The following is a 14421-nucleotide window of genomic DNA, read 5'->3' as shown; positions in this document are numbered from 1 at the left end:
AAGAAGATCCCAACCAATTGGGACCGAGTAGCGAGCTCCACGATTAAGTTAGTTCAACTTGCAATTTCAATTAAAAATCGATTTAATTGTGCAGTCCTTGTTTGCTTTTGACATTAGTCCGGTCATGTCCGGGGTTGCACCATAGATGGTGCAACCCCGGACATGTTACAGTGAAGGAAACCGTATGCTGCAAGGATGTTATAATGAGTTATTAGCGGTTAGTCTCCGTCTGTACTACATGCCGAGGGAGTTCTCGCACGCAATTGCTGTCTGTGTTTACGTTCCACCCGAGCTCTCACGGATACAGCATGTGACGTCATCCACTCCACAATCGTAAGGCTTCAAACCCAACACAGTGATGCCTTTTTTGTGATCTCTGGCGACTTCAATCACATAACACTGGATTCCACACTCACAAATTTCTACCAGTTTGTTGACTGCCCTACAAGGAAAAACAAGACAATAGACCTCATGTATGCAAACGTGAGGGATGCATACAGTGCAAACCCCCTCCCCCCTCTGGGAAAGTCAGAACCTCATTCATCTCCAGCCAATGTACAAGCCCAAAGTACAGAGGCTACCAGCTGCCACACGCACCTTCAGAAAGTGGACACCTGAACCGGATGAGGCTCAGAGACTGCTTTGAGTGCACTGACTGGAGTGTGTTACAAAATGGAGAGGACTTAGAGGAGGTCACACGGTGCACATCTGACTACCTGAATTTCTGTATGGACATTGTTGTTCCCACCAGAACTGTACACTGCTTTCCCAATAACAAGCCTTGGATAACCAGCAATGTCAAGACCCTTCTTAATAGGAAAAAGATGGCGTACAGAGAGGGGGACATGGCATAGCTGAGGCGCGTGCAAAGGGGAACTCAAAGTCAAGCTGAAGGAGGCTATGGGGGACTACAGAAGGAAGGTGGAACAGAAGTTGCCGGAAAACAACACGAAGAAGGCATGGGACTGCATGAAAATTATATATTTTTTTAAAAATTATAACTGGCCTGAAGAAGAGCAGCAGCTCTGTGGAGGGGGACCTGGACAGGGCGAACCAGTTGAACCACTTCTACAACAGGTTTGACTGCCCTGCTCCAGCTCCAATGGGAGTGATCTGTCCACCACCCCCTGCAGACTCAGGCACTGCTCTTGTTTGCGTACCTGCCCTATCCCTACCTCCCAGCCTCCCAGTCTCTCCAGCTCTGCATCCTGGTGACACCCAACGACCTAAACCATCACCACCTCACACCCTACCCCCGTCTGACGCCTCCTTGGCTGTGCCTGCTGAGGCGTCCACGACTCTGGCAGCCTTGACGGGGACATCAAGGAGGTGGTCATCCCCAAGCCCCCACCCCCACACCCCCTCAATACCAGTGCAACAGTCACCTCCACCATCACAGGCTATCGTACCCCCACCATCACTGGATATTACACCCCTCCCCCACACGGCGATCACGAACAATGAGGCGACAACGACCTCAGTCAACAGCCATCAGACACACAGATCCCAGATTCACCCCTCCCCCTCCCCTTACACCCCCCATCATCACAGGAAAACAAGTGAGCGCTAAACTAAAGAAACTGAACACGAGAAAGGCAGCGGGGCCTGACGGACTGTGTCCAAGTCTACTCTAGGCCTGTGCTGCTGAGCTGGGGGAGCCACTGAAGCACATCTTCCATCTAAGTCTACGCCTTGGACAAGTTCCAACACTGTGGAAGACATCATGTCTCACCCCTGTCCCTAAAAAGCCACATCCTAGTGAGCTTAATGACTACAGACCTGTCGCTCTAACATCACATGTGATGAAGACAATGGAGCGACTCGTCTTAGGTATGCTCAGACCCCAGGTACGCCATGCAATAGATCCGTTACAGTTTGCATACCAGGAGAAAGTGGGCGTAGACGATGCCATCACTTATCTTCTACACAGGACACATTCTCACCTGGACAAAGGGAAAAGTGCTGTGAGAATCATGTTCTTTGATTTCTCAAGTGCTTTTAACACCATTCAACCCCTCAGACTGGGAGACAAGCTCTTGCAGATGGGTGTGGACGCTCACCTGGTAACCTGGATCACAAATTACCTGTTGGAGCGACCACAGTTCGTCAGACTGAAGAACTGTCTCTCTGACACTGTGATCAGCAGCACCGGAGCGCCACAGGGAACTGTGCTCTCTCCAGTCCTGTTCACCTTGTACACATCTGACTTCTGCTACAACACTGAGTCATGCCACATGCAGAAGTTTTCTGACGATACTGCAATTGTGGGGTGTATCAGGAACGGGCAAGAGGAGGAGTATAGGAGCCTGGTGGAGGACTTTGTGCAATGGTGCAAACTCAATTATATCCAACTCTTCAAAGACCAAGGAGATGGTGGTGGATTTCCGCAGGTCTAAGCCCACTCTGCTACCAGTCTCCATTGATGGGGTCAAATGTCAAGGTGGTAAGCACCTACAAGTACCTGGGCCTCCACTTGGACAATAAGCTGGACTGGTTAATAAGCTGGTCAATAAGCTGGACCAACATTTGATTTTCACGGAACTTGGCGGAGATGATCTTCAGACCGAGCCGCACAAAATTTACTTGTCAGATTTTTCAAATACCACTTTATTGGCCCATGATAGCCAATCAAATATGGCAATGAAGCCGCAAAACAGGAAGTGGGCTAACATCTCGGAGATGTATAAAGTCCAAACTGGGTACAGTAACTGATTGTGAGGACACAGTAGGAAATTGGCCTCATTTGGCCTCTATAGGGGGCGCTGTAATACAGGAAGTGGGCTCATATCTCAGCAACGCTTCGATGTATGAAGTCCAAACTTGATACAGGGACATAGTAGCTGATTGTGAGGACATGCACGGAAAGTGGTCTCATTTGGCCTCAAGGGGTGCTGTAATAAAGAAAGTGAGCTCACATCTCAACAACACTTTGGTGTATGAAGTCCAAACTTGGTAGAGGGACATGGTAGCTGATTGTGAGAACGCACAAGGACATTGGTGTAATTTGGCCTCTAGGGGCGCTCTAACAAGGTAAATGAGCTTATTTCTCAGCCATTCTTTATCCAATTTCAATCAAACTTGCTGTGAGTGCTTGCTCATGCCATGGCAGCGCCATTCCTGCTATAGCGCTCTGCTAGGCCCCCGCATTGCTGCTTGCAGCTATATTTAGAATTGATTTAGATTAAGTTTTATTTAGTATAATTTGTATTTTAGTATATTTTGTATATTTAGTATATTCTTTATCTTCTACAGTCCTTATTGCTTAGTTGTACTCTTTCTGCCGTTAGTGAATGTGTGTGTGTATGTCTGTATGCTACTGTGACCTTGAATTTCCCCTAGGGATCAATAAAGTGTCTGTCTGTCTGTCTGTCTCAGTGGTGTGTCTCCACAGGATGGGGTGCATCATAGAGGGGACCCCCCACCTGTTGCAGCCTGTGCGTCTCTGTGTAAAGGTGTTGGTTTCTCTTTCAGTCTCTGAAGCGCATCAAGCGGTCGGACAGGCGTGGGACTGAGTCTGTGACTGAGGAGAAGTTTACCATTCTGTTTGAGTCGCAGTTCAGCGTGGGGGGAAATGAACTTGTCTTTCATGTCAAGGTAAAAATAAAACAAACAACAACAAAAAACAGTCACCCATTACCCACCCACCCACACATACACTCCCACAGGCATTCACTCAGTGTTTCTCCTCTTATTAGATGTGTTGCCATTAACTCTGAGATGCGCAACTTGGAAACTTGGAAACTCACATATATTGCAAAACAGTTATTACAGTAGCTGACTGTAATTCAGCTTTCCAAATAAGGCCAGACAAAGGCTGACAAAGATTTTTTTTTTAATCCTAATTTTGACATAAAGTGTGTGTATATTTGTTTGATTATTTATTCAGACTCTGTCTTTACCTGTGGTCGTGATTGTTCATGGAAGTCAAGACAACAATGCAACAGCCACCGTGCTTTGGGACAATGCTTTCTCTGAGGCCGTAAGTGTGTGTGTGTGTGTGTGTGTGTGTGCGTGTGTGCGTTTCACAGCTCTCTTTTTCATGTATTTTGATTATATTCTCTGTGGGTGTCCTGTTTTCTCGAAACATAGCAAAAGTCCTACAGTATGTTAATACCTGCAGTGGCTTTGCCTCAGGATGCGTGTGTGATCTGTTCTTCATGGATTGATGAAATTAACCGATTAGAACTGAGCATTTTGCTCTTTAACATGCATATCCTGAAGTGTATATTTGCCGTCCCATCATGTGGGGTCCTCTTACAGGGAAGGGTGCCCTTTGTGGTGCCTGACAAGGTGCTTTGGCCCCAGCTGTGTGAGGCCCTAAACATGAAGTACAAAGCAGAAATGCAGAGCAACCGGGGCCTGTCTGAGGAGAACCTGGTTTTCCTGGCTCAGAAGGGCTTCAACAGCACGGGTGTCAACGCAGAAGACTACCGCAACATGACCATGACCTGGTCCCAGTTCAACCGGGTAGGACACCTAACGAAAGCTTCAGTGCTCCATTTGACCTGTTATTATGAACAGGAGTTTATTTGAAGATGGTGTAATGCATTAATAAAAACGGCTGCATTCTGTATCCTTTTTAACATCACATTGAGATGCAGCCATTAACACAATGACTAAGAAATGTATGGCGGTTATGTCTATATAGGTTTCAGCTCATTGATGTTAAATGCAATACCTGTATGTGGGTGTGTGTGTGTGCCTGTCTTTAGGAGAGTTTACAAGGCAGGAACTTCACCTTCTGGCAGTGGTTTGATGGGGTCATGGAGCTGATGAAGAAACACTTGAAGGCCCACTGGAATGATGGGTAAAAATGTTGTCTCAGCAGCACTGAATCTGGAAACTCAACCAATAATGATTGCAGTAACTAAAAGTGTGTGTGTGTGTGTGTGTGTGTGTGTGTGTGTGTGTGTGTCTGTCTCTCTGTCTCTGTGTGTATAGTGCAATCCTGGGCTTCGTGAACAAGCAGCAGGCGCAGGACATGCTGCTGTCCAAACCTAATGGCACCTTCCTCCTGCGCTTCAGTGACTCTGAGATCGGCGGCATCACCATCGCATGGGTGGCAGAGAACCCCAACAAAGCTGGTGAGCGACTCCTCTTCTGCTGCTGTCAGGACCTCATTGTGTTTCTACGTTTTCCTATTATTATTATTATTATTATTATTATTATTATTATTATTATTATTATATGCAATGGGAGTCTATGGCAGCCCATAGAACCGTATGGTAAAAAGTTGGGAAATTTGGCACACTGATTGGGGACGGTCCCATGATTTAATGTCACCAAGTTTCACCTCGTAACCTCTAATCCCTGTTTATGTTACATGAATTCATTTAGCAGACTCTTTTAGCAGACTCATTTAGCAGACTCACTCTTTTAGCAGACTCATTTAGCAGACTCTTTTAGCAGACTCATTTAGCAGACTCACTCTTTTAGCAGACTCACTCTTTTAGCAGACTCACTCTTTTAGCAGACTCATTTAGCAGACTCATTTAGCAGACTCATTTAGCAGACTCTTTTTCCCTGCTAAAGCGACCAAGCGTAATCCCGGTTCCCTGTCGAGGCAGAATTCTTTTTTCCAAGATAAATGAGTGGCAGAGGAGAATAGTGCAGCGTATCGCTGGGGTCTTATATGTTATTCCAATGACATAAACTGATTACTGTTAACTGGTTGCCAAAATAGTTGAGGATTGATTTAATAGTTCCGATTAATCAACTAACCATTTATCATTGCAGCCCTAGAATGTATTGACATCCATTTGGAATTAGAGGAGTGTGATTCATTTTGGAGTAATGTGTGTGTGTGTGTGTGTGTGTGTGTGTGTGTGTGTGTGTGGCAGGTGAAAGGATGGTGTGGAATCTTATGCCCTTCACCAGTAAAGACTTCTCCATCCGCTCCCTGGCTGACCGCATCAGTGATCTCAATCACCTGCTTTTCCTTTACCCCAACCAACCCAAAGATGAGGTCTTCTCCCGATACTGCACACCTCCTCTGTGTAAGCATTTCTTACACACACACATTTATATCACAAATACTGTACGCACACACACACACACACACACACACACAGAAATACAGACATTCATACATTGACAAACTGCAGTTTACACATTTTATTTGAAAATGAAGAATATGATATTATGGTAATTTGAGGTTTTATTTCAATACCTGAATTGGTGGGAGGGGAGGTCATGTATTTTTTATACTGTATGTATTATGACATTTTGCTTAATTAATTTTTTCTTTTTTTTTTTCTCTCTAGCAAAAGCAGTAGATGGCTATGTCAAACCAGAGATCAAACAAGTTGTTAAAGTGGAGTAAGTAGCTGCATGGAATGCTCTGTAGTAGTGAATCCCAAGATCTTGTTCCATACGTAAGCACACACAGGCAGCTATGTGTCCCGGCGTTGTAAACGGGTCTTCTTAACTCCCCAGGTTCTCGTCCCCGAACCCTGAGCCGTCTCCTGGGACTCCGTCCTTCATGGAACATGCAGTGTCTCCCACCGTCAATCAACCACAGACCTTCAACCTCTACCCGCCTGTGTAAGTACAGAGATTTACCTGCCCTTGCAAATACAGAGAAAGGCCAGTACCCACCTGTCTAAGTCCAGATAAAGGCCTATGTTCTAGTCCTATAGGTATTCCAAAGGAGCACTTGAGGTAGAATATTTGGTAACACTACTTGACAGTATCGACATAAGAGTGACAGATAGATAGATAGATAGATAGATAGATATTTATTGATCCCTAGGGGAAATTCAAGGTCACAGTAGCATACAGACAACATACACACATTCACTAACAGCAGAAAAAGTAATTAAAATTATATAATATAAAAAAACACAACTAAGCAATAAGGACTGAAATATACTAAAATACAAATTATACTAAATAAAACTTAATCTAAATCAATTCTAAAAAACAGTATCCACATAGTGGGTGATTAATCACAGGTGCGCTTGCAATGACTGAAGCAGGGACTGAGCCTGTGGTCCTCTGTGCGTAAGGTAAGGTGCTCTTTGTGAATGAGTGTCATGGTGATGGTGCAAATGAGTAAGTCAAACAGTGCAACAGTGCAAGAGTAAAGTCTATATATCTATGTATAAATAACTATATTAAGAAAGGTATAAGTGTGGTCACAGTTCGGCTGTGGCATGGAGGGAGGGGTTGTGCTAATAAAGCACGCAAACAGTGAGGCAGAAGACAATGGTAAAGGGGCTAGTGGACAGACAGTTCAAGACATGGAGGTGGTGAAGAGGCAGACAGACTATGCGGAGAAGTCTATTTCTCCTCTTCCCTTAAGTGATGCATTGAAGAGTTCAATGGCCCTGGGGATGAATGACTTCCTCAGTCTGTCTGTTGTGCAAGGCAGTGAGCGAAGTCTCCAGCTGATCAGGCTCTTCTGCTTAACAATAGTGCTGTGGAGTGGATGACACTCATTGTCCAAGATGTTGATCAGTTTGTTCAGGGTCCTTTTGTCAGATATTGAAGTGATGCACTCCAGTTCAGCTCCCACTACAGAGCCAGCTTTCCTTACCAGCCTGTCAAGTCGCCCCGCATCCTTCTTCTTTGTGCTTCCTCCCCAACATACCACTGCATAGAAGAGGACGCTGGCAACAACAGACTGGTAGAACATCCTGAGGAGCTTGCTGCACACATTGAAGGAGCGCAGCCTCCTCAGGAAGTACAGCCTGCTCTGCCCTTTCTTGTAGAGTGCGTCAAGTGTTGGCTGACCAGTCCAGTTTATTGTCCAAGTGGAGACCCAGGTACTTGTAGGTGCTTACCACCTCGACATTGACCCCATCAATGGAGACTGGTAGCAGAGTGGGCTTAGACCTGCTGAAATCCACCACTATCTCCTTGGTCTTTGAAGTGTTGATTTGGAGATGATTGAGTTTGCTGCCGCTGGAGCGTTGTAATGAACATACAGTATGACACATGAACCCTAATCCTAACCTCTTACTCTAATCCTAACCCTAACCCTAATCCTAACTTGTTATGACAAAAACCTAATGTCACTTAATAACAGAAGTGTTATGTCATAAACGTTTATGACTTGTTTATGACACATTCATGACAGTGTCATGTCACTCTTATGTCGATACTGTCAAGTAAAGTGTAACCAAATATTTTACCTAATCTCCTTTTTTTTTTTTGCCTAATCTCTCTAGCCTCTATTTCTTTAGTCATTTTTTTCCCCTGATCCGCTCTTTGTGTGTGGTGCTGCTACTCAGGGGTGACTCCATGCTGGATGCAGATGGCGACTTTGACCTGGACGAGACCATGGACATGGCGCGGCAGGTGGAGGAGTTCCTCAGGCAGCCCATGGAGACTCGCTGGGGAGGGCAGCAGTCATGACAACCTTGCATCAGTAGCACACTGTCCCACCCCAGTGAACTTGTGCGACTCCAAGACCTCTTTCTGACCCAAAATCTTGTCCAGTGTATGTACGTCACACCTTTTGATCTCTTAACTAGCATGTTCCTTCCTCTAGCCTTTTACCCGAGTCTTTGAGTGTCCATTGTGCATCCTTTCTCACTTCTCTCCACTCAACAACACAACTAAGACAATTGTGAAAATTGTCGGGAATTCTAATTTTTTTTATGTATTAATGTATTTTTCTGTTTTGTTCTTTAAATGTGAAGTAGAGGGTTGGAGTCCGACGGTTTATTGCGATGAGGCCAGGAAAAGGGAAATCAACAAAAGGAGATGTTAAGGATCCGGTTTCACTTGCACATGGCATACCTAGTTACAATATTATATTGCTTCTGCAGTTTTTAGAGCTTGTCGTAACAACAATGGTGTATGACATGCAACACCATTTGTCTTCACAGCTGTGTTGGTACTTGTCTGTGAAGTTATCTCCATATTTTTGCCCATAACAGTTTATTTCAAATACAACACACCTTATGACATTTTCAAATTGGATGCGCTGCGTTCAGTGCTAATAGTAGTCACCACCATGCACAATAGTCAAAGTTCAATAATGTTGAACTTTGACTGGGGTGTGTGTGTGAGGGCTAGCTGAGAGGTGGGCTGATGCCTGTGTCGTGCTTTGTTCAGTGCAGCGGCAAATTGTTCTTGCGCCCTGCAAGCCTTTGAAAATAATGGGTTTCAGAGAGCAGCGTTTCTGTTGTTGTACATGTATCCTATGTGTAAGGCACTTTAGGAGTAACTAAAAACAAAGCACTTGCTTCTAACAGAGTAGAGAAGAATCATATTTTATTTAAACCGGCCCTTCATCAGATCATTTTAATGGTTGAGTTTATTCTTAATTTGAAAGTACAGTACAGTGGGGTTTTGTTTGTTTGTTTGTTTGTTTGTTTGTTTGTTTGTTTGTTCGTTCTTACACTTTCCAAACTGTATGGCAATCCAAACGTCCCTTTAACCTGAAATGTGCCTGCCCAAAGTCTGGTTTGCATTCATCCTCAGTATCTGTATAATTGTCCAGAGCACTTTCTCTCTCCTCACCCCTGTGTGCCTTGAGAGCCAAAGTTTGTCAAGAACTACAACCAAAGTCGAGTTGTCTGATATTATTCCCATTACATGCCTTCTTATATTGGCATATTCTGTGCTTTTTGGCGGAAATCATCCTACATTATTTTGAAATTATTTGCAGTTTGTTTCACAGGATCTAAAACATCCTTTGTAAACTTGATACCTATCTCACAGAGTGACCAGGTAGCCATGTTCATGTCCTCATGTTGCTGTTCTTATAAATTGAGGAATGAACAATTTGCACAGTCCTAAATAATTGGAATGAAAAATGTACTTGGCAGATTGCGGTTCATTCTGGGTTTTACCTCACATTGCGCAACTTTGTTTACTAGTTTGCTGATTGCTAGTGCCACTGAAAATATTGGTGGTGCTCTGCTGCTAGTTCCCAACAGTCTTTGTCTCAGTGTTTCATTGGAAACAGTTTTGGATTGGACCGTTGAACTCTAGGTCCATGAATGGAAACTACAGCCATATGGCGCCACCAGCAGGCCTTATAGTGCTACTGCATCTATGCACTTACACACCATGCCAGAGTATATCCTCATTGTGATATATGATGAAGCAAAGGATTCAGCTGTGAGGTGGCCTTCTGTGTTGGCAATTTCATACAAAGTGCAGAAGGGTATCTTGGTCAGATCTGCACTCTGGTGGAGGGAGGTCGGTCTTGAAAGTCTTGAGTAGTGCAACATCTCCCCCCAGAGGCCAGGTCAGGAAGTGCAGGTCCGTCCCTGCATTTACAGTAGATGCATCACTTCTTAGCTGCTCCATCAACTTGGAAACTATTAAGCTCAGCACATGCCTACAATGTGAGGTCTGTAATCAGACTAATTAAATAAGTTAAGTAATCGGTACCACAGCCAAAAATTCTGATAACTACCCAGTTATTTTTAGCAAATGGGTTTCTGTGATGTTCCCATTCAATCTTTTCCATGTTATTTTTTTGTGAAGCCATTTCCCACGTCCAAGTGTTAATTGTTTATGAATGCACCATTCCTTGATACATCACACTCCTGTGAGTTGTCTGTGGATCACCCCCTTACGGTTAACTTGTGTTTGCAAACTCATCCATTTGTATATTTGCAGCCTCAGGAAAATGCTGATCACTGATGGATGTAAGATAAATTACCTAAAAGAAATACCAGTCAACTTTTTAACTTTAGATTTAAATTAATTAGTTTAGTGCTTATTATATTGAATCATTTTATCTAAATCATACAGTATTTTACTAACACAATGCTTTTTATAACAGTAATGTACACAAGCTACTATATTTTTTTTGTTTATGGATGAGGGCCTGAATTAGATGAGTTTTGTTTTCTTGAGAGGGTTGTTTTCTCCTTTGTGTTGTCATTTGTATACTTCGTAACATGTGTTATTTTTGGCAGAGAATCATGATTTATAACAGATTGTGTTACCCTTTTGTTGATCGATCAACTCCCCCATCATGTGATGTTTGGGAATGTCTTGTTTATTTAGTGTTTAGCATGTGTTGTCTTGTAAGATGGGAGAAAACAAATAAAGTTTTATATATATTTTATCATGTATTTAGCACTGAGTTCTCAATAAAGTGGATCAGTGAGTAGTATGATCTAATATTAGTTAACAGGAACAAACAGTTTCATTAATGTAAAGCTCTTTAGCTTTACCACAGCTGGATACTAGGCCCTAATTTAAATGGCAGACAAAATGCAAAGTGTGTCGACAAGCAAAGTTCTCTTGCATAAACTATAACAATTCTATACTATAAGAAAGCTCTCAGCCGACTTAACTTGAGTTAGACTTACGACTTTGCACTTTGCCCATACTTTAAATTGGCCCATAATGTGTTTGTCTTTACAGTCATTATAATCAGGACCCATTCAAGTCTTTGTCTTTGATCCTTCTGGGCAATTATTTTACAGTACAGTAGATTTGTTACTGTCCAGGAAGACTGACGTCCCCTTTCAGTCTTTTATGAGTGCTATAGTGAAGAATGTGAAGAAAAGAACATGGTGCGAGAACCAGGCGGAGGGTTTGTTGGCAGAAGCTTCTGTAGATGTTGCTGGTGAGCTAGTTGTTGGTGCAGGTGTGGTCACGTTGCTGGTGGACCTAAACCGGATGAAGCCTGGTGGGTCACCTCTGGTGTAGTTTGTGATCCACTTTTCATAACCAGATACTCTGGCGTAGACTCCAGGTAGCCCAGGTCTGCCACAGCCTTTCCCGAAACTCACCACCCCAGATTGAATCCATAGAGAGTCCTGGTAGTTCACCATTGGACCTCCAGTGTCTTCCTGTTTCGATAAAGACAAAAAACTATTCTCATATACATCTTATGTAACTATATAGTTTATGCCAAGATGAACCCACAGCATGCCCCTTGCCCAAGTTATGTTCTGAACTATAGACCCTTTCAACAAGAAAAACAAAAACAATGCTTGAACGTTCTATTTTGTTGCCAATCTACTTCCGCTTCATTAAGTAAGGGATAATGTATAGAACGGAAGCCTTGTGGGAACAACTATGATGCTGATAATGGAACTCTCTTGAAACGGTCAATACCAGACATGTGTCCTTCCCTTGCTCCAGTGCGCCAGCACACATCATGTCATCAGTTACTTTAGCTTGATATCCCAGGAGACTTCTGCAAACATAATTTTCCACCACTGAAAGCTTCACTTCCTGTAGGGCTTTGGGTGAGGGTAAAGGCTCTGGAAGGAAAGAGATGAGGTGAGGTGACAAGGTGTAGAACATCAGACTTTGGGTTTGTTGGATTTTTAGGTAGCCATATTTAAATAGTATATATGTATCAGCCACCACTCGTTCTTCAGCATCTCCCACCGATACCGCTCATACATAATGGCACAATGACGCATACTGTATATTATGGGCTTCAGTATCCATCCAACACAAGAAAACCGAGCAGTCACCTGACAAGTTAAACCTGTTATAGCTACTATAAACTGGATAGGAATGTGAATGACCTCCAGATGATGATGACCTATAAATATTTACACATAATACTCATACTTCTCCTAATAAGGTCATTGGAGCAATACCATCCATTTAAGGTAATTAATTTGTTCTTGTGATCGTTTTAGGACTTTCAAGAAGACTCATCTGTTCATCTTACACTTAATTAATTAAATAATTATTTTACAGAGTTATTGGTTGTTGACAATATGCTTAATGTAGGCTTTTTCAACTTTACTTGAAACTATTATTTAACTAATGTGAAATTCATATAAGTGACTTAGGACAAAGGTGTCTACCAAATATCATAAAGATAACCTTAACCAAGTGCATCAAATAATTGCACCGACAAACATCTCACCTCCCTCTTTGATGTAACCCCATCCGCTCACCCAGCTGTCTGTCCCATTGAGGAATATGCTGTCATTGTCTGCCAAACACACGGGTCGGATGTAGCTGGTGAAGGAGACAGGACTGCTAAGTCTAACCAGAGCCATGTTGTGGTTAAACGTGTTTCTGTCCCAGTTGGGGTGCAGAATGATCACAGCCACGTCTCGGGATACTGCATGTGCACTATTGCCCTGTAGGGTGAGCTGTCCCAACTTCACTGTCCAGTACGAGGGATCATTGCTAAAGATGAGACCAAAAAGGGTATTATTTAACAACAATAGGACAAGTGGGACAGTTCTAAAGATGAATTACTAACTTTCCTTAAGTGCTATGTTTTGTCAGAGATGATGCCTTTGAAGGTCACCTGCTGAAGCAGTACGCAGCAGACAGCACCCACTCCTTGTTGATGAGGGAGCCTCCACACACGTGACCATAGGGTCTCTGAAGGCTGACCTGCCAGGGCCAGCTCCCCACGGAGGCGTCCTGTCCTCCAACTATCCTGCTGCTGAGAAGAGGAGTTGTGCCACAAACTACACAGGAGAGAAGACAACATTATCAATTCTACCTTCATTTCCCATCCTATCCAACCAGATAAAAAATATATATGGGGCACACCAAACAGGCAGAATTACGATGGCGCCTTAATGGAAGCCCAGTTTCTGTAGTGAGCCTGATACTACATTCTTGTAGCTTTACAGTCCAATTATGCAAAAAACAGTATTTACCCCATGTTGGCACTTTACAATGATACCCCTTTTCAATGTGCTGCAGCGTTCTATGACTGCCCTGCACATTGAAAAATTACGCTAAGGAGGTAGTGAGATGCGTGCGATACGTGAGTCTGTATACTATAAAATCATTTTTAAGAAGTTATTTCAAGGTAAACTTGATGGATAATATTGTTGCTTTAAAGGATCTCTGTGGAACTCAATAGACTTTGATTGTCTTGAACGTGGCTACACAGGACTTTTCCATTGACTTTGTATTGTACTGCATTGTATTGCATTTAATACAGCAGCCGTGTGGTACAATGTGGTGTTGCAAGAGAGCCAGCCCAGCACTAGTTGGTTTGCCAGTTTCGGTAGATATCTTGACAACACAGAGCTTAGACTTTTTTTTTTTTTACCTTGCTTAGACGTTTTTGACCTGGCTTCAAAACTGTTGTTTCTTCACATTCTGTTGTTATTTCTAGGTATTTTTTGGATGATTTAAAGTAAAAAAACACAGCAAAGCACCTTTAATGTTAGAACCAGAAAGGTCTACCAGTATGACATGAATGTCATGAATGATCTGAATGCTACATACAACGAGGATACTCTTGATTTAATCTAGAAGAAGTGTCGTGGCACACTCAGAACTTCAATATGCAGTAATTTTATTAGACCAACGTTTCGGCTTGCGCCTTCATCAGGGTCATTTTCACATATAACACAAGTCATTCAGGATTCCTTTATGTTACACATGAGTCTCTTAATTGGACAGGTGTTAAGGTTCAATCCCCAATCATTTCTGATCAACAGTGAAGTCATCTATGTTGCTTGAGTTGATTTTGTTTGCATCAAAATTGCTTGCTGCTGGAGAAGT

The 14421-nt window shown here is 43.1% G+C and overlaps 2 protein-coding genes across 2 annotated transcripts in view; one reads left to right on the top strand and one right to left on the bottom strand.

The window, feature by feature from the left end:
• LOC121699849 (signal transducer and activator of transcription 5B-like) overlaps positions 1-11035 on the top strand; it is a 34734-nt gene extending 23699 nt beyond the window's left edge. Inside the window, exons 11-19 of the mRNA XM_042082324.1 lie at positions 3472-3594; positions 3887-3979; positions 4261-4467; positions 4713-4807; positions 4942-5084; positions 5841-5996; positions 6264-6318; positions 6436-6543; positions 8235-11035. Coding sequence (XP_041938258.1) covers positions 3472-3594; positions 3887-3979; positions 4261-4467; positions 4713-4807; positions 4942-5084; positions 5841-5996; positions 6264-6318; positions 6436-6543; positions 8235-8358 — 1104 coding nt within the window. The 3' untranslated portion in view covers positions 8359-11035. The remainder of the gene's footprint in view (positions 1-3471; positions 3595-3886; positions 3980-4260; positions 4468-4712; positions 4808-4941; positions 5085-5840; positions 5997-6263; positions 6319-6435; positions 6544-8234) is intronic.
• Positions 11036-11441: 406 nt separating this feature from the next.
• The window catches only part of LOC121700722 (transmembrane protease serine 9-like), a 63763-nt gene continuing 60783 nt past the window's right edge, over positions 11442-14421 (bottom strand). Inside the window, exons 10-13 of the mRNA XM_042083923.1 lie at positions 13202-13367; positions 12809-13077; positions 12037-12185; positions 11442-11768 (exon numbers count right to left, since the gene is read on the bottom strand). Of these exons, the coding sequence (XP_041939857.1) occupies positions 11442-11768; positions 12037-12185; positions 12809-13077; positions 13202-13367 (911 nt within the window). The remainder of the gene's footprint in view (positions 11769-12036; positions 12186-12808; positions 13078-13201; positions 13368-14421) is intronic.

This window comes from Alosa sapidissima, chromosome 24 (assembly GCF_018492685.1).
Source record: "Alosa sapidissima isolate fAloSap1 chromosome 24, fAloSap1.pri, whole genome shotgun sequence".
Taxonomy (NCBI): domain Eukaryota; kingdom Metazoa; phylum Chordata; class Actinopteri; order Clupeiformes; family Clupeidae; genus Alosa; species Alosa sapidissima.
The sequence above is the reverse complement of the archived record's forward strand: the minus strand, read 5'-3'. Positions and strand labels throughout refer to the sequence as shown.